The sequence below is a fragment of the Melanerpes formicivorus genome, unplaced genomic scaffold, assembly GCF_026170545.1.
Source record: "Melanerpes formicivorus ecotype bairdi unplaced genomic scaffold, bMelFor1.0.p_v2 SCAF_2, whole genome shotgun sequence".
Taxonomy (NCBI): Eukaryota; Metazoa; Chordata; class Aves; order Piciformes; family Picidae; genus Melanerpes; species Melanerpes formicivorus.
The window spans coordinates 59,516,873-59,535,446 of NW_027142354.1; the positions used below are offsets into that span (position 1 = coordinate 59,516,873).

The 18,574-nt window shown below is 57.0% G+C and overlaps 1 protein-coding gene across 2 annotated transcripts; it reads right to left on the reverse strand.

The window, feature by feature from the left end:
• Positions 1 to 5,713: 5,713 nt before the first annotated feature.
• UBE2B (ubiquitin conjugating enzyme E2 B) lies at positions 5,714 to 14,646 on the reverse strand. 2 transcript variants are annotated; one of them, XM_068163492.1, is made up of 6 exons: positions 14,534 to 14,646; positions 11,604 to 11,684; positions 10,518 to 10,543; positions 9,067 to 9,156; positions 7,508 to 7,596; positions 5,714 to 6,268 (listed from the first exon to the last, which is right to left on the reverse strand). In XM_068163492.1, the coding sequence occupies exons 1-6, from the start codon at positions 14,575 to 14,577 to the stop codon at positions 6,140 to 6,142; spliced, it is 459 nt and encodes a 152-aa protein (XP_068019593.1). In that variant the 5' UTR covers positions 14,578 to 14,646; the 3' UTR covers positions 5,714 to 6,139. The 2 variants fall into 2 exon arrangements, with proteins under 2 accessions (XP_068019593.1, XP_068019599.1); XM_068163498.1 differs by lacking the exon at positions 14,534 to 14,646 and adding an exon at positions 13,754 to 13,824.
• Positions 14,647 to 18,574: the final 3,928 nt, after the last annotated feature.

The window sequence follows — 18,574 nt, forward strand, 5'->3', positions numbered from 1 at the left end:
TTTGAACTGAAAGAAGAAAATTTAGACTGGAGAGAAGGATTTTTTTACACTGAGGGTGGTGAGACCCTGGCCTAGGGTGCCCAGAGAGGTGGGAGCTGCCCCATCCCTGGAACCATTCCAGGCCAGGTTGTTTGGGGCTCTGAGCAACCTGCTGTGGGTGCAGCTGTCCCTGCTGAGTGCAGGGGGCTGGGCTGGATGAGCTTCAAAGGTCCCTTCCAACCCAACCCATTCTGTGGTGCTACAAAACTGACCTCAGCCAGTGTGCTCAGCAGGCAGCAGCAGGAGGCACTTCCTAGTTGTCTACTTTTGACAGCCTGAGTTGATTCCTGAGGAAATTTGAACTGTCAGTTCCTCCTCTCCAGGGGAGCATCCCCATGCTGCAGAGGGAACAGGCATTCGTGCTCAGGGGGAGCTTTTCTCTTGGACATGAAGGCCAGAAAGTTGCTTTATCCAGGGACACCACAGGTTCAGTGGTGTGCTGGAGCTTGCCCACTTCCCTGGGTCTCTGGTCACTCAATGTGCACTCACAGCCCAGCCAGGCTCTGCTCACTCCTGCAGCCCCACCAGGAGGGGTGGGCCCCACCTTGCCAGCTCACACAGCGCAGCAGATTGCATCTCTCCTCTCCCAAAAAACAGCTCACAACCAACAGGGCACAGCGTCTGCCTGGGACAACAACCAGGAACCAAGCTCAAACACTAGGTGAGGAGGCCTGGCCAGTTGAGGAGCCTCTCCCTCTCCTCTTACATTTTTAGATCCCCTCACAACAGCAAGCACTCAATTGTCTACAGTAACCTGCCTTTCCCTCTGGAACAGCTGAATGCTGCTGCAGTGCACAGGGAATCCTCCTTTTCTCCTGTACATTTTTTGTTAGGGGCCTCCTCAGCTCTAAATGCTTAAGAGTTGGTTTGTTTGACGCGTGAATTAATTGACTCGCAACACAAACCCTCCCGGAAAGCAGCGGCAGACACATCACCTCCAGCTGTGATCTGCCCCTGGCAGCCCGGGGCCTCGGCGCTGCAATTACTCACGTTTATCTGCGCTGCGGCGAGGAGTCCCAGCGGGAGGACTCCACCAGTGCAGTTAATCACATCTGTGAAGATCTGAGTCCCACGGTTGTGGCTTGGGACTGTATTGGGGTGAGGCACCTTCAGGGAACCAAGATCTGAAGGCAGCAGCAGCGCAGTGTTTGATGCTCCTGATGAATAATGTTGGTAAGATAAACCCGAAGGCAAAGGTGTTGTGCTCGGCGCTCGGCCCGGGCGAGCCCCAGCAGCAGCTCTCCCCTGCAGCAGCTCTCCCCAGCAGCAGCTCACCCCAGCAGCAGCTCTCCCCTGCAGCAGCTCACCCCAGCAGCAGCTCTCCCCTGCAGCAGCTCACCCCAGCAGCAGCTCTCCCCTGCAGCAGCTCACCCCAGCAGCAGCTCACCCCTGCAGCAGCTCACCCCAGCAGCAGCTCTCCCCTGCAGCAGCTCACCCCAGCAGCAGCTCACCCCTGCAGCAGCTCACCCCTGCAGCCGCTCACCCCAGCAGCAGCTCACCCCTGCAGCAGCTCTCCCCAGCAGCAGCTCACCCCTGCAGCAGCTCACCCCAGCAGCAGCTCTCCCCAGCAGCAGCTCACCCCTGCAGCAGCTCACCCCTGCAGCCGCTCTCCCCAGCAGCAGCTCACCCCTGCAGCAGCTCACCCCTGCAGCAGCTCACCCCTGCGGCAGCTCACCCCAGCAGCAGCTCACCCCAGCAGCAGCTCACCCCTGCAGCCGCTCACCCCAGCAGCAGCTCACCCCTGCAGCCGCTCTCCCCAGCAGCAGCTCACCCCAGCAGCAGCTCACCCCTGCAGCCGCTCACCCCTGCAGCAGCTCACCCCTGCAGCCGCTCACCCCAGCAGCAGCTCACCCCAGCAGCAGCTCACCCCTGCAGCAGCTCACCCCTGCAGCAGCTCTCCCCAGCAGCAGCTCACCCCTGCGGCCGCTCACCCCAGCAGCAGCTCACCCCAGCAGCAGCTCACCCCAGCAGCAGCTCTCCCCAGCAGCAGCTCACCCCTGCAGCAGCTCACCCCTGCAGCAGCTCACCCCAGCAGCAGCTCACCCCTGCAGCCGCTCACCCCAGCAGCAGCTCACCCCTGCAGCCGCTCACCCCTGCAGCAGCTCACCCCTGCAGCAGCTCACCCCTGCAGCCGCTCACCCCTGCAGCAGCTCACCCCTGCAGCAGCTCACCCCAGCAGCCGCTCACCCCTGCAGCAGCTCACCCCTGCAGCCGCTCACCCCAGCAGCAGCTCACCCCTGCAGCCGCTCACCCCAGCAGCAGCTCTCCCCTGCAGCCGCTCTCCCCAGCAGCAGCTCACCCCTGCAGCAGCTCACCCCAGCAGCAGCTCACCCCTGCAGCAGCTCTCCCCAGCAGCAGCTCACCCCTGCGGCCGCTCACCCCAGCAGCAGCTCACCCCAGCAGCAGCTCTCCCCAGCAGCAGCTCACCCCTGCAGCAGCTCACCCCTGCAGCAGCTCACCCCAGCAGCAGCTCACCCCTGCAGCCGCTCACCCCAGCAGCAGCTCACCCCTGCAGCCGCTCACCCCAGCAGCAGCTCTCCCCTGCAGCCGCTCTCCACAGCAGCAGCTCACCCCTGCAGCAGCTCACCCCTGCAGCAGCTCACCCCAGCAGCAGCTCTCCCCTGCAGCCGCTCTCCCCAGCAGCCGCTCTCCCCAGCAGCCGCTCACCCCTGCAGCCGCTCACCCCAGCAGCCGCTCACCCCTGCAGCAGCTCACCCCAGCAGCAGCTCACCCCTGCAGCAGCTCACCCCAGCAGCAGCTCACCCCTGCAGCAGCTCACCCCAGCAGCAGCTCACCCCAGCAGCAGCTCACCCCAGCAGCAGCTCTCCCCTGCAGCCACTCACCCCAGCAGCAGCTCACCCCTGCAGCCCTGCCTCCTCCTGTGCAGGGCAGGGAAGGATGTGCACCACAGCACAAAGGCACTGCCATGAACGCTTTAAAAACTTCTCCAGAACGGTTTTAGATCTTTATACAGACTCCCACAGAAGTGATTACAAACTGTTTAATATCAATGAACCAAAGCCCCGTGAGGAGCTATAAACCCAAAAGCTCTGTATCCATCAGTACTCCCTTAATTAATCCCACCATCCTGGCATGCTTGTGTATTACATTTCCTAATTAATTACAACGTGAAGCACCCCAGTAAGGTTTAAGAAATCAGCTGCACCGCAGCTCATTCTGTCCTGTGCCCTCCCAACTTGTTCTACTCGAACTTTTCTGTCCTCCCATCTCACCAGACTCCTGTGCAGCACGAAGAGGGAACCGCCAGCATCTGCCTTTGTGCTGCCAGTGACACTCTTCACTCCTTTGTCAACGGCAAGCTCCCGGGATGCCCCCTGGCATTGTGTCCAGGGCACCCTCACCTTCTCCTGAAGGCCAGCTGGGCGACCCCCTCAGCTGCCATCCCCGGGGACTAAACCAGCCCCGGCCGTGATGCAGCTCAGCCCCTGCCGCCTCCGACCCGTTCCGAAGCGAAGCCTTTGCAGGCGTCTCCTCGGAGGCCAGCCGAGGGCAGCTCCGCTGTACTCGGTCATCGCAGCTCCTCACACGCAGCTCCCCGGGGACGTCCCGCAGCCGACGCTTCCTCTGCAGCTCGCCTGGACAGCTCCGGCTTCGTCCACCGCTCCCGGCCCGGCCCCGACTGCCAGGCCCGCCCCGCCGGGCAGCGCCGCAGCCTGGCCCCGGTGTGCGGGAGCCGTCCCGCTCGGAGCCGCGGCCACGGCAGACGCCGGGACCCCGGGACGCGGCTCTCGCCCCCGACGCGTCTGCTCGGCCCGGCCCCGGCTCCTCCCGGGCAGGCGAGGCGAGGGCAGTCGCGGGGCAGAGCGGCCGGGCGCACCTTGCGTTCCGGTGTCCGGCTCCGACGGTCCCCCGACAGCCCAGGGGAAGCGGCCGGGAGCGCGGCTGCCACTGCCCCGGGGGAAAGACGCAGCCCCAGGGAGCTCTGCGGGTGCCGCAGGGTGCCTGCTGCTAAGGACTGCTCCGTGCTGCGGTCCGAAAGCCGCGAGGGCGTTAATGGAGGTGCTAGGGTGCCAAGTCGGGAGCACAGGTCGTGGGCAGCAGCGGGAGAACTGGGGCCGTTCGCCCTGGAAACTCAGGGGAGATCTTCTCACCCTCTACATCCCTGGAAGGATGGATCCAGGTGGGGGCTGGTTTCCTCTCCCTAGTGAAAGTTACAGAATGGGAGGAAATGGCCAGAAGTTGTGCCAGGGGAGCATCAAAGTGGGTGTCAGGAGCAGTTTCGCTCCCCAAAAGGGTTGTGAAGCCCTGGCCCAAGTTGCCCAGGGCAGTGGTGAAGACCTCATCCCTGGAGGGTTTTCAGAGCTGTGGAGATGTGGTGCTGAGGGCCATGGTTTGGTGGTTACCTGGCAGTGCTGCATTTACAGCTGGACTTGATGATCTGAAATTTGTCTTTCAACCAAAATGATTCTCCTGCTAGGACCACCCCTGGGTAGCTGCCAGCCAGGCAGGACCAGTCTTGGTCTAAGTTCAGATGCTCTCATCCACAGGAGAGTTTCCCATGTTACATTTGGTACCTAAAGCCTTTGCACTGCTGCTGCTGCCAAGCTCTGTTAAAGCTCCTTCCCAGTGGGACTGCAATTCTATCATCAGCAAAACCCCCTTTGGATCCTTCTGAACACAAACTCACAGGCTCGAGGGAAGCCAACTGGTGGAGAGCGCAGCTCAGTACTGCTTAGCACCAGCGCCCCAGAGCCTTTGTGCACTAAGGTTATGTAAGGCAGAGCTCTTCTGCTCCACAAGCTGCTACGCCAGAATGGTTTGATTAACGTTCTGGGGGTGCTGCTCCACAAACAGAGCAGCTGTGAGGTGTGAATGGATCTTCCTGCTGAGATCAAGGTCTAGTAGTAACTATGGCACACCCAAATAACTTCCACTGCTGTTCAGGCAACACTGAGCTGTATTTGGAGGTGGGATCCAGGGGTAGCCCTGGGAGGAATGATGACAAAGGGATTACAGTTGTACTGCTGAAGGAAAAAAGGGCTTGGTCTTTTCTGCAGCCATCAAGCCTGGCTTGCAGAACACAGCAGGGAATCACCACATTGACATTTACAGCCCCAAAGTTCTTTAAAGCTGGCAGGTTATGAGGATGTGGAACCTCTGTGCTACAGACACCAGACCTGACCCCGTGGTCCACAGCCAGGTGTTGGAGTCACTCCATTCACTCTGCATGGTTCCTTCTCCTAGTGCTCAATGCCCTCCCTTACCTCCAAGGCAAACTAGTGGGACACCTCTTTAGTGATCAGGAGATCCTCAGAGCTCTCTTACAGCATCAGCAGGTGAACACAGGACAGGCTCAGATGGCAGCATTGTACAGCTTGGTAAAGCACAACTTCCCTGAAGAACAGAAGTCACTGCAACACATGATCACCATGCCTGGCCCCCAGCCAGATCCCCTGGCCACTGCTGCTGGTCTGAAGCAGGGCTTAAAGCAGAACACTTCCATCACTCCCCCCTTTGTGAGCTGGCAGCTACCAGTACCCCTTCCTCATAGAACTGAGCACACACAGGCTCCAGTGAAGCTCTGGTGGAGGAGCAGAGATGCTCAGCAAAGACACTGACATCTTGGATTAACTCTGCTGTTTGCCAAGTGCATGGTACCATGTACCCAGAGGAAAAACAGCCCCTGGACAAGAGAGAGAGGGAGAGCAGGGTGTCTGGCACTAAGGTTATGTATTTAACAGTTGTACATGAAATATTTATATATAAAAACTTTAAGTGCTCTTTCTCCAATTTAAAAATCTAAAGAATTCAAAAATAAGGCATTCAATATCTGAAAAAAGTACAGATTTACAAAACGTGTCTGTCCCCTCAGGAGAACTCCACAGCAACATCAGACACTGGGCAACACAAACACAGACAGGATATATTACAAACCCATGGAGCAATAACTTAGTTCCTACCATGCAATCAAAAGGATGTTAACCAAGATACAGGAGCTCTGCAGCTTCCTAGGCTGGGCTGGATTTGGTTTGCAAAGGCTGTTCTGTTTCTGCAGATTCTTAGGCCTGTGGCACTTGAGCTCCCTGGCAGCCTCCCTGGGGGGTGAGGTTGGAGACAAGGGCGAGGAGCACAGCGGCTGTTAGGAGTCGTTCCAGCTCTGCTCCACTATGGCTGACACTCTCTTCTCATACTCCCGTTTGTTCTCCTGGTAGAGCTGTGCTGCCTGGCTGTTTGCTGGGCTGTTGGGGTTGGGTTCATCGAGCAGTGACTGCAAAGGGAGAACACAAACCGTGAGGCAGACCCAGGTTAAACACAGCAAGCTGCAGCTCCCCACCCGCATCCTCCAGGAGGCAGGCAGTGCTCAGAGGAGCCCCGTGTGACGAACCCAAACAGCTCAGCTCCTGCTGAGGCACCAGGAGCGCACCGCTGAGCCCCAGGCTATGCACCGCGCTGGGCTCACAACCCAGCAGACACGTGATACTGCTTGATGAGTTGCTAATTACTGTCGTCACTCGGGACAGAGGGGGCCTTAGGAGGCCTCCTGCAGAACCTCACTGTGGAAAAGTAGAAGCAATCATGGAGGAGCCAGGAAAGGGTAGGGGCTCTGCTTGCTGTGCCAGGACATTTTGCCTTGTTCCAAGGGCAGCAGGGGTCAGCAGCACTGTCTCCTCCAGGACTTCACAGGGCACAGCTGCACAGGAAAGGCTCCTGTCACAAACACCAGGCACAGCTCGGTACCTGATCTTCACTAAAAGCAAGTAAAAAGGAATCCAAACCAGTAACTACTGGCAGTTTTGTAGCTCAGAATTAGTAATCCTATGGGTTAGCACCTCAGCTTTTATCTGATCTCAGCAGCTGCCCTTTGTTCACAAATGTTTCACCATCCCTGGAAGTGTTAAAAAGAACAGAGAGAGGTGGTGCTGAGTGATATGGTTTAGCAGCAGGCCTGGCAGTGCTAGAGAACAATTGTCTGAGGGAGCTGGGGGTGTTCAGCCTGGAGAAGAGAAGGCTCCAGGGGGACCCTGGAGCTGCCTGCCAGTACCTGAAGAAATCCTACAGGAAGGCTGCAGAGAGACTTTTCTTGAGGGTGTCCAAGGGGGAATGGTTTGAAGCTGAGGCAGAGCACGGTTAGAATGGAGCTGAGGAAGAAGTTCTTCAGTGTGAGGATGGTGAGACTCTGGCACAGGCTGCCCAGGGGGGCTGTGGATGCCCCCTCCCTGGAGGTGTCCAAGGCCAAGCTGGATGAGGCCTTGAGCAGCCAAGTCGAGTTGAGAGGTGTCCCTGCCCGTGGCAGGGGGGTTGGAGCAGATGAGCTCTGAGGTCCCTTCCAACCTGAGCCATTTCAGGATTCTATGATTTAAAAGGTCTTTTCCAACCCAAGTGACTCTGTGTTTCCATGATTCTACTGAAGTCACCCTACAGGTACCTGCTCTCCCCATCCCAGGGCTGTGTCTTCTGAAGCAGACCACCACCACCTAATTAGTTGCTCAAATAGATGCAGAGTTACCTGGATTGAAGTTAAAATAGAGGAGACGTCGTATGTGGGGCTCCAGCGGTTCTGCAGGATGTCTAAGCATATACTGCCATCTGCATAGACTGCAAGGACAACACAGACAGCACTCAGAACTGCTGCACTTGGCTTACATTTGGCTCCTTAGGTGCTGCTCCAGGAAGCCACTGCTGCAGCTCAGCCTGGGCTGGCACCGGTGCGGCAGGCAGGAGGGCAGCAGTCACATCTCCTCGTCCTCAGTGGTCTGACACCTTGCATTTCAAGGGAGGTGTGACTGGAAGCAACAGAACACTTCAGAGGGAAAGAAAGAAGGCCTGAAGATCCTGCTGTCAGCACAGGCACTGCTCCTTTGGTGGGACTGCTCCATATCCACAGCGTGGAAGCAGCAAGACACCAACCAGCAGTGGAATCCACCTGGCCAGAGGATCTTGCAGCCATCAGGTGCTGAACAGAGGGAGTCTCTGCCCTGTTGCCACACACTCTGCACTCAGCAGACACACCAAGGCAGGCAGCAGAACGTACTGGAAAGCGTGCCAGAAATTCCACTGCTGTCTGGATACCTATCAGCAGCCTTCCTAGAGCCTGCCTGAAACAGAGGCTTGCACTCCAACTCCCACTCTTGTCTTCTGGCTTGCTCGTACAAATGAAACCCAACAAAGGACAGAGCTCTGCCAGAGGCACAGGGTTACATGGCACTGCTTAAAGTCACACAGCTGAAGCCAAGGTCAGCCTCTCTTCAGAGAGGGCTCAAGCTACAAGAGATACTGGAACAGGCTTCTGCTCTCTTCCCTGAAAGCTGTCAAGCCCTGGCCCAGGCTGCCCAGGGCTGTGGTGAGCCCTGGAGATGTGCTGCAGAGGGACATGGCTTAGTGGTGGCCTGGCAGTGCTGGACTTGATGATCTTAAGGCTCTCTTTCAACCACAATGATTCTATGATTCAACCCCCAAACTCCATCTATTCCTTGTCTTAGCCACAGAGGGGCTTGGAAGAGCAAAAGTCCTGGTTTGTGTTTCCTGCATGCAAGAAGAGCTGGGTAACAGCTACCAAGTTCTGGAGTAGACACCACAGCACTGGACCTCATCACTGAGTGTGGGTCAGCCTCCTCCTCCCCTGCACCTGTGCACTCACACCTTCTCCCCTGTGCTGGCACTGGTTGGCACAGTGACTCAAGTGAGGGCATGGACTAGGCTGAAATCTCACCTGACAGAGCTAAATGATGTTTGGCTCCAGGATGTGGCTGCACATCCATGACTGCTGTGAAATGGAAGGGGGCAGGAATCTGCAGCTAAAATTGCCTCTTTAAGCCAACCTAAGTGCAGCTGCTGCTGACAGTGCTGACAGGCTCTGCTGCTGCAGCTCTGTATCGATCAGGGAGAGGCAGAGCTGCCTCTTAACAGCATCATAACTCTGCATTTTTCATCAAGCACTGGCTGCCCCAGACATCCACTTAGGAGGTGGAGATGATGAGAGATGGAGAGCTGTTCAGCACTCTGGGCTTGGCAGACTGCATGGCCACAGCATAATATTTAATGGCTAAATAAAAACTATTTACTCACCATTTGGATGGAACATTTTGGATAGAAACCTAACAGTTGGAGGCTTGTTTGGGTATTCTTCTGAGAACTCTATGACTAGTTTAAAGGTGCCTGTTGAAACAAAGGTAAAGACAGTTAGGTGACTAACAGCACAGGAACATAGACAAGTTCACCTCTGCTCTACCACCAACATTTCTTTTCACCATCCCATCTGCTACACCAAGCCTGGTTTCTTTCCATGTGCTTCAAAAGTACCACTCACTGATCATAACCAGCCCAGCAGCAGCTGGGTAGAGGCCTGGAGCCCCCCCTGCACACAGGGCCCTCTTTGCTGTGACCCACCATGCTGGTGCCATGGACTCTGGTGACCCTGAGGCATGTCATCCAGGAGGCACCATGGTGCCAGCAAGGAAACCCTGGAATTTCATCAGCAGCAACCTCAACCTTTGGAACTCCACTGTTTCACTGAGAACCTCTGCTTATGGATCAGGGAATCATTCACTGCCATTCCTCCAACCCCTCTGCTGCCAGGGGCAGCAGGAACGCTGTGATTGCCTCAGGGAGGTTCCTCACACACCAGCTGCCCTCTTCATGTACAAGCTGGGTACTCCCTCCCCAGGAGCTCTGTGCCCAGAGCAACTCCAGACCCTTCACCTGCTCTTCATTAGGAGAACAGGATGAACCAAGCATGCTGCAGAGGTGAGAGGAGAGAAGCACACTGCTGTGTTTGGCTCAGCTCTGCAGAGGTGAGAGCACATCTGGCAGGGTCAGCCCCACCTCCCCCACTCGAGCTCTGGTGTATGGACAGGGCTCGAGAGCGGCACAGCTGCCGAGCTGCCTCAGCTGCCACCAGCACAAGAAGTGCTCACAGGACCTGACTGCTGTGCTTGCCTGCTGCATCTGCTCCCCAGTTCAGACAGATAACATCTCTCTGGGTTCTGGAAGCAGAACAATGCAAACACAAGAAAGCTGTGCTGGCCAACAATGCTGCATTGTTAGTGCAGGACAATAAGGCAGCAGCAGCAGGCACAACGGAAATCCAACAGGTTCCACCTAAGCACATAGAAGAGCAGCCCCAGAGGGGATCTGAGCAATGCTCAGCCAGAGATAAAGGCTCAGGGGCAAGAGGATGGGGCCAGACCCTGCTCAGTGCTGCCCAGGGACAGGCAAAGGGCACAAACCGGAGCCCAGGAGGTTCCACCTGAACAGGAGGAGAAACTTGTTTGGTGTGAGGGTGTTGGAGCCCTGCAGCAGGCTGTCCAGAGAGGTTGTGGAGTCTCCTTCTCTGGAGAGATTCCCAACCCCCCTGGACACTGTGATCCTGAGCAAGCTGCTGTGGGTGCCCTGCTGAAGCAGGGAGGTTGGACTGCGTGAGCTCCAGAGGTCCCTTCCAACTCCCACCATGCTGGGATGCTGTGTCACACTAGCAATGCTGAGAAGGGTGACAGAAGACACAAAAGTTAGCAGCTTACCATCTTCAAAAGGTGTCCCTTCTGGCCTGAAAGGTTTGAAAAATAAACTCAGTTAAAAAGGACTCACCTACTTCTAGACAAGCACAATGCATTTCTGTTTTCCCATTCTCCCCAAGGCCTAAGTTGAGGCAAGAATTTAGAGAAGCAGCCAGAAGCAACCTCTGAGAGCTCTGTCATATCTAAGACACTCCATCTGCTAGCTGAGGTATCTACTTGATCAGCACTGCTAGGCTCTTCAGCCCACAGAAGAGAAGGCTCCTGGGAGACCTTAGAGCAGCCTTACAGTATCTGAAAGGGGCTATAGGGGAGCTGGAGAGGGACGTTTTGCAAAGGCATGGCGTGACAGGACAAGGGGTGATGGCTTCAGACTGCAGGAAACTGGATTTGGATTAGACATTAGGAAGAAAATCTTCCCTCTGAGGTGATGAGGCACTGGAACAGGTTGCCCAGGGAAGCTGTGGAAGCTGCAGCTTTGAAGTGTTCAAAGCCAGTCTGCATGTAGCCTTGAGCAATGTGGTGTAGTAGGAGATGCCTCTGCCCATGGCAGGGGGGTTGGAACTGGGTATCTTTAAGGTCCTTTCCAACTCATCCCATTCTGTGAAGCCATGACCATTCCAAACAACCCATGTGTCACTATGTGACTGGACTGAATGAGCACATTGCCAGCGAGCACACTTCTGTTTCATGGAAGGATCCTAAGCCAGCTCCTGCCCTGTAGGACATGTAACAACTTCCTTGGCAGAAGCTGGGCCCCATTCCCCTGGCAATCAATCCAATCCCTGCTGGAACACCTGGATTTAATGGCCAAGGACATGTGGCTCTCCTGTGCTCTGACAGGACACTTGCTTCCTCACAGGCTATCCCCTAACACTCTAACCTATTTGTGAAGCCACCTGCAGTTTGAACTCTTCTTTCCTATTCCTTCTGCATCGCCTCTGGGAAACAGATTTTTACCACAGCAGGAGGCTAGGTCATTTTTGCTGATTTTTATCTACATGAAATGGGAGAATAATTGTAAAAACAACCCCCAGGGTTTGTTACATTTAGCCCTTTGATCAGATTTTTATAGCTGTCTAAAACTCTTACCCAAATATGACTGCATTCCACTGCATGATATTGTTCTCAGATGGAGCACCACTGACACCCACAGGAGGATCCTCTTGCAACCTAGGAGTTACAAACAGAAGGACAAGAATTAGATCAATGAAACTCTTCCACCTGCAAGTACAGCTTGCAGCAGTATCCAGAGCTTGTGTCTCTCAGAACACACAGCATTCCCTGCAGATCACCAGTACTGCAGAAGGCAGAGCCACAGGGCGACACGCCCCAAGGCTTTCTCACATCTTACACCAGCAGCCTACAACAGCCCAAGAGGGCAGGTGAAGCCTGCAGGGAGCAAAGCACTGACTCCATGGAACAGGCAAAGCACTGCGTGCAGCTGGGGTTTACATGTGAGATATGGAAGAGCAATTGCTGCTGGCTGTCACAACACAGGAGGGAGGAAACTGCAGCCAGAAACAGGAGCTGAAAAGCAGCTGGTGACCGCAGCAGAGCAGCCTGGCTGGAGCCGAGCGCTGGGACTGCCAGCGGAGCTTCCCTGTGCGCCCAGAGCCGCCTGAGCAGAGGGGCTGCATCTGGCCTGAGCCCATCTGAGCGCTGCAGGAGGGAGCCAGGGGAGAGCCTGCCTGCTGCTCCACCTCATCTCTACAGCAATCCTGCAAGCTCTTACAACTATTTTTAGTGCTTTGATCTTGGGGCTGGAGAGAAGCACACTAGTGAAGGCCAAAAACTTAGAGCCAGAGAGTGGCTGGCATTTGAAGGATCTTAGAGATCATCCACTGGACCAGGCTGCTCAAGGCCCCATCCAACATGACTTCAAACACTTGGTGTTAACACCAGGTTTCACCACATCACAGTACACATAAGCAGCTGCCACCAAAAGCCCTGCAGATCAAGGGCCAAATTCTGCCTAAATCTCAGTGTGTAAATGCAGATGAACGCTGAGCAGTGGTGTTGCCCTACACAGACAGCCCAGAAGCAGAGCCTGCTGTTTGCAGCCTCAGATCCCCTCAGAACTTGGTGTTTACATCCTTGCTCTCCCAGCACACAGAGTTCAGACAGCTTGGTACCAACAGCATGAACCACCTTCTATTTTGGTCAGGGAGAGCAGGGATCAGGCTTCTCCCCCAAGGAATGCCGCAGCATTCGGCCTGACAAAGGCATCTGAGAGCGGCTTTGGGTTTCAGGCCAGTTGAAAGCTCCTGTGCACCCTGCTGCCACAGGGGCCTGGGACTGAGAGGTAGGGATGGGAGGTGGGACTGATCCCAACAGGGCCTGGCAATATTTAACAGCTAGGGAAGGTCTGGTATGTTTTCTGTTGGCTTAGTCAAATCAGAGGAGATACAAAATCTGTTCTCTCTTTGCTGCTCTTGACAATCACAGCCTGCCACAGGAGTTCAATGAAGTGAATCAGAGCTCACAGCCCACAGTTTGCTCTTTCAGGGTGAGGTATCAGTACCATGAGGTCATAAAATCAATAAACCCCCACATCTGATGGCAACCCTAAAAAACTCACCAGCTCCTCACCCCGAAAAAGTCACAGGGTCATGTCACCTGTGTAAGCACCACAACAAAGAGCCTGAATATCCTGTTTTGATTCGAGCAAGAGCCCAGCAACACCCACTCTGCAAACACCAACAGCCAGCTCCGGCAGCAGAGGCTGGCTCCACACCTCAAAACTGTCCAGCCCCAGGAGATTCTCCTACTTCCCACTGTACTTTTACAGGCAGCCTCGGACAGCAACCACAGCGCACATCAGCTGTTGACCGATGTGTTTTCAGGCCCCGGTGTAACATAGCTATGCTAAAAAAAGAGACACTATCAAAGCTGAGTCACCACCAACGTATGAGTACGGCCCCGAGCGATGGCCCTGCACAGCTCGCCGAGGAGCCCCCCACCCCTCTCCACACCAAGTCAGTTTGTATGTCAGGCTGGAAATAACTTAGTCTAGAGCCCGTGGTGAAGGCTTTAGCATTTAAAAGAGCGCAGGCCACAGCTGCTGCTGCAGCAGTCCGCACGCATGACACGAAAGGCTGCTCAGGACTGAAAACTTTATCCGGAGTTGCTTGCGCTTACAAACACTAAAGGGCGTTCTGGATTTTGTTACGTACAGGCAAAGGAAGCTCTGGCGGTTCCCCGAGCTTCCTTTTCAGATGCCTATTCCGAATTGCACTTACCTGCGGAGAGATCGAGACCCATCGAGCCTCAAAGGCATCTAAATTCTGCCCGGTCTGTCCAGCATCTGAGCCAAACACCTTCGGCGTTCACGCTCCCGTGCGAGGCCAGGGAGGGGAGGCGGGAAGCACGGCACTAACAGCCGGGGCCAGCCGCACAAGGGCACCCCCGAGCCACCCACGCCTAACCCCGGCCCCGGCGCACCTCCCACGCCCGGCAGGGCGCCGCTGCCCGAGGCTCCCCACGCCGCTCGTGTTTTGAAGGCACCACTCCAACTTTTGTCCTCAGACGCCCCCAGCCGTCGGCGCCCGGCCGAGCGGTGCAAACAAAGCCGGCGCTGCCCGCCGGGACCCCCCCGCAGCGCCCTCCCCGGAGGGCTCCCCGCGTCCCGTCCCCGTCTCGGGGGCTCTCCCGAGAATGGGGAGCAGGGGCCCAGCCGCGGGCCCACGGCGCGCCCCGGCGCCCCGGCGGGGAGGCCCCGGGGGAGGGGGCTCGGTGCCAGCCCCGGCACCCAGCACAAAGGAGCGGGGCCGCAGGGGCGGCCCGGGACACACGGCCCCCGCGCAGCCCCCCGCGGCTCCTCGCCGCGCCGCCGCCCGAGGCCCCTCCTCCCCCCGGGACAAGCCGGCGGTGGGAGCCCGACCCCCGACCCGGCGATCGGCCGAGCCAGGCCCGCGGCCGGGCAGCTCTCTTCCTTGCTGCCAGGTCGGCGCCGTGCCTCGGCTGGGGCGGCTGCTCCGGCGGGGCCGAGGCACGCCAGCCTGGGGGGGGTCCCCGCTCACCTCTTGAAGTCGCGCATCAGCCTGCGCCGCGCCGGAGTGGACATGATCGCCGCGAGCAAAAGAGTCCCAGCCGCAGCACCGCTACCTCCCTCCGCCGCCGCCCGTACAAACAACCCGCAATGGCGTCTCCCTCCGCGGGGGGCGGGGCCGGGGGCGGGGCGCGAGAGGGACCCGGCCGGGACCGTGCCGGCAGCGGGGGGGCGGCTGGAGGGGGGCACGCGGACCCCCCCGGGGCTGTGGTGGGCGCAGCGAGCTGCAACCTGCATCGCATTCAGCTGGACCTGCACCCTAGCGAGCTGCAACCTGCATCGCATTCAGCTGGACCTGCACCCTAGCGAGCTGCAACCTGCATCGCAGCCAGCTGGACCTGCACCCTAGCGAGCTGGAACCTGCATCGCATTCAGCTGAACCTGCACCCTAGCGAGCTGGAACCTGCATCGCATTCAGCTGGACCTGCACCCTAGCGAGCTGGAACCTGCATCGCATTCAGCTGAACCTGCACCCTAGCGAGCTGGAACCTGCATCGCAGCCAGCTGGACCTGCATCGCAGCCAGCTGAACCTGCATCGCAGCCAGCTGAACCTGCATCATAGCGAGCTGGAACCTGCATCTCAGCCAGCTGAACCTGCATCCTAGCGAGCTGGAACCTGCATCGCAGCCACCTGAACCTGCATCGCAGCCAGCTGAACCGGCATCATAGCGAGCTGGAACCTGCATCACTTCAGCACGAGAGTGAACGGAGAGTCAGGAAGCGCTGGAGAAGCATTGGTGCCCAGCCGGCCTCTGCTGTGAGTGGGGTACTGGGGAGCTGGGACCGGAGCTATTTTCCCCTTTTTAACCCCATTACCCCAACAGTCTCCACACATCTCCTCCAAGTCATGACCCAGTTCTTAGTGGAGCCTTGGAAGTTAGCCCCAGCGCTTGGGTTTCTGGGACTGCTCTTGCTTTTCTTCCAGACTTTAAGGAGGCCAAAACCACCATAAGACTCATGATGTTTGTTTCTGTCACCTCCTTTCTTCATCTTCTGCCCATTTCTTTTGCCGCCGGCTGTACCTGCGCACGAATAGCAGCAGTTCCAGGTTTAATTTGGCACAAAGCTGCCGTCTGCCATGGGCTGTGCAAAGCCGTTCTGCAGCTGCCCCACCAATGGGTTACATCACGCACGGAGCCACCTGAGCGCTGCTCCCTGCTCGTACCTCACCCCGGTCAGGATCTACCTGCAGGGACTGAATGCTTCTTCATGCAAGATCCCACCTCAGTGAAAAATACTCAGACGTACGATATGAGTATGGGAATTCACGCAAGGGCTGATGATACAAGGGAGTGAGCCTTCCACAGAGGCTTGGTGATAAACCTGATCATTCCTCGGCCACCAGAACATTGCTCCTTGCACCAGTGGGAAACACTTCTGCCAAGCAATCCTTCCCCCGGCTTCTGTCGCACAGACATCCCGACGTTACGTTCCTAGTTTATATTTAGTACCAGCTAATTGGTAAAGGAGATGGCAGACTGCAGAAAACACGGGCAAACTTGGACCAGTGTAAATAATGAATCAGTTTAACCACAGTCCTTATCTCACTGTTTCACTGGGCAGCTGCCCAGGCTGGGCAGTGACAGCATCTCCTACCCAAGGGACACCTCTCCACTCTCCAAAGCTCCAGTCACCCTCAGTCTCCCAGGCTTGGAGCTCCCCAGCAGGGCTTGCTGCACAGGGAAAACAAACAAACAAAGCCACCCCACCCTCAAACACCAGGCACCAAACCAGGAGTGAAATCTCAAATCCTGGCTTGTTTCCACCTGGATTGGGGACTTCTCCCACAGCATCTCCAGAGTCAGTATTTGCTCTCTGACAGCACCGGGGAGCAGTGTGCTGACATTACCTGATGGAAGCTTTTCCTTTCAACTCTACCTGGCAGTTACCCTGGTGAACTAGCTCCCACACTAGTGTCAAAAATCAGTCCCACCATTAATGGTGAAAGAGAGACTCTGCCCTTTGTTAAGGTGCTTTAATACATCTCCAAATGAATTTTGCACTAAATAACCACTTTAGATTTAAATCTGATGATAATTATTTCCAGTACTTCCTTGCTTAATGAGTTTAAAAGCATCACTGCTGTTACTGTTTAATTTCACAATGGGCTTTTTAATTTAAATGATTTCCATTTATCATATCCTTAAACCCACACGCTTCCAGAGATGGAAAATGAAAACATTTCTAAGGTAACTTTGTCCCATCATAAGATGAGAAGCTTGAGAAATAACATTGAAGGCAAACTGCTTTCTGTGTTTGTTGAAACAACTCATCCTCCTAACAGCTTCTTGGTTTGGTTTTCTTTTCCCGGGTCATCCTCCCATGCTGTAGTGTCCCTCTGGGAAGAGTTTATATTAACATCAGCCAGGCTGCAGCATCCAAAATGAGGGAAGTGAGTAAGCCCAGTCACCTGTCAGGAAATGGGTTTGCTCTCGTTCACCGCAGCCATACCATGCTGTCCTTCAGCAGCCACACCACATTTCCCAAGCACTGGGGAACAAAGCGAATCCACCAGCTCATGTGGGAAAGTAACTCTGGTTTGCCGACCCTTAGGTCCCATACTGGAGCAGGTGAGTGGAGCCACACAGGAGAGAATCGAGGAGCAGAGCAAGCACAGCTCGCAGCTTCTCAGCTCCCACAGCTCACTGATTTCAGGGCGTTACTTCAACGTTCCTCGATTTGCAGCACATCTTCCACAGCGCCCACCCGTCCTGTTGCCAGAGTCAGAAAAAAATCCTTGTGTGACCCTAGCGAGCCTGTCCTCTGTGAGAGGAGAGCACTGCCGGGGACTGCTCCGACACAGCGTGCTGGTTACCGCAGGGCCTATTGCCCCACCTGTGAGCGCAACACCGGAGGGCGCCGCACCAGCCTCCTGCTCCGCACTAAGCGGCCGAGCAGGCGGTACTGAGCACCTGCTCTCCGTGGAGCCGCTTCTCCCCTATCAACGCAGCCCCTGCTGCAGGCTTCCCCTACAGGAATTCCCTCCAACCTTAGGTTTATTTAACTGTATTTAACTTTGTAAGGGCCGGAGCAGGGAGCCGGCAGCTCTGCCTCTGGGGCAGTAGCCCGGCACTGCTGAGCACCCTCCGTTGCCTGACGCCACGACCTGCGGAGGAAAAGGCCGCGCGCCCCCGAGCACGACAGTCAGCGCCCGCCCCGCCCCGCCCCCCGCGGCGGCCAGCGCCATGCCGGCGGCGCCGCCCTGCAGCCACGCCGCGCCCCCACCCAGCCCTGCGTCTGGCGTCACCGCGCCCCCACCCAGCCCTGCGTCTGACGTCACCGCGCCCCCACCCAGCCCTGCGTCTGACGTCACCGCGCCCCCACCCAGCCCTGCGTCTGGCGTCACCACACCCCCACCCAATCCTACGTCTGACGTCACCGCGCCCCACCCAGCACTGCGCCTGACGTCACCGCGCCCGCCCGCCCGTTGCCATGGCCGCGGGGTCTGGCGGGGCCCGCCTGGGCTGGAGCCCTGAGGGTAGTCGGTACTGGCTTGGGGTCTCGGTGCCTCGCCCCGGCGCCCGGCCCGGCGCGGATAGCGGTGCTGTCATCCCTCTGGAGCGGCGGCCCAGGCCTCTGCGCAGCCCTCCCCGCAAGGCAAAGCGAGTGTGGGGCCGCGGCAGCAGGCAGCTGGCGGCGCTCCTCGGGCTCGCCGGTCGCTCGTTTGTCCCGTCCCGAGGATGGGCTCGTGTTTAGCTGCTGTAAAACGTTCGTTCCGCCTTGAATGCGGCACAGGCCCGAGGTGCGGTTTGGCCGTGCCTCCCGCGTGTGCTCCAGTGCCGAGAGGCTGCTTGGCTGCCCTGAAGCGTTTGAAAACAGCTGGGCCAAGGGGTGGGAGCTTCCCGAACTGGGGAAAGCGCTCGGGAGGGCAAACGCTGCTGTCTGCAGCCAGTACTGCTCTCGAATCACTTCGAATAGGTAGTTAAAGAACGCTGTGTGTCTCAAATCAGCGCTCACTTCAGTGCTTCCACCGAGAAAGAGACCCCGACTGCATGTATGGGCAGCTTGCAA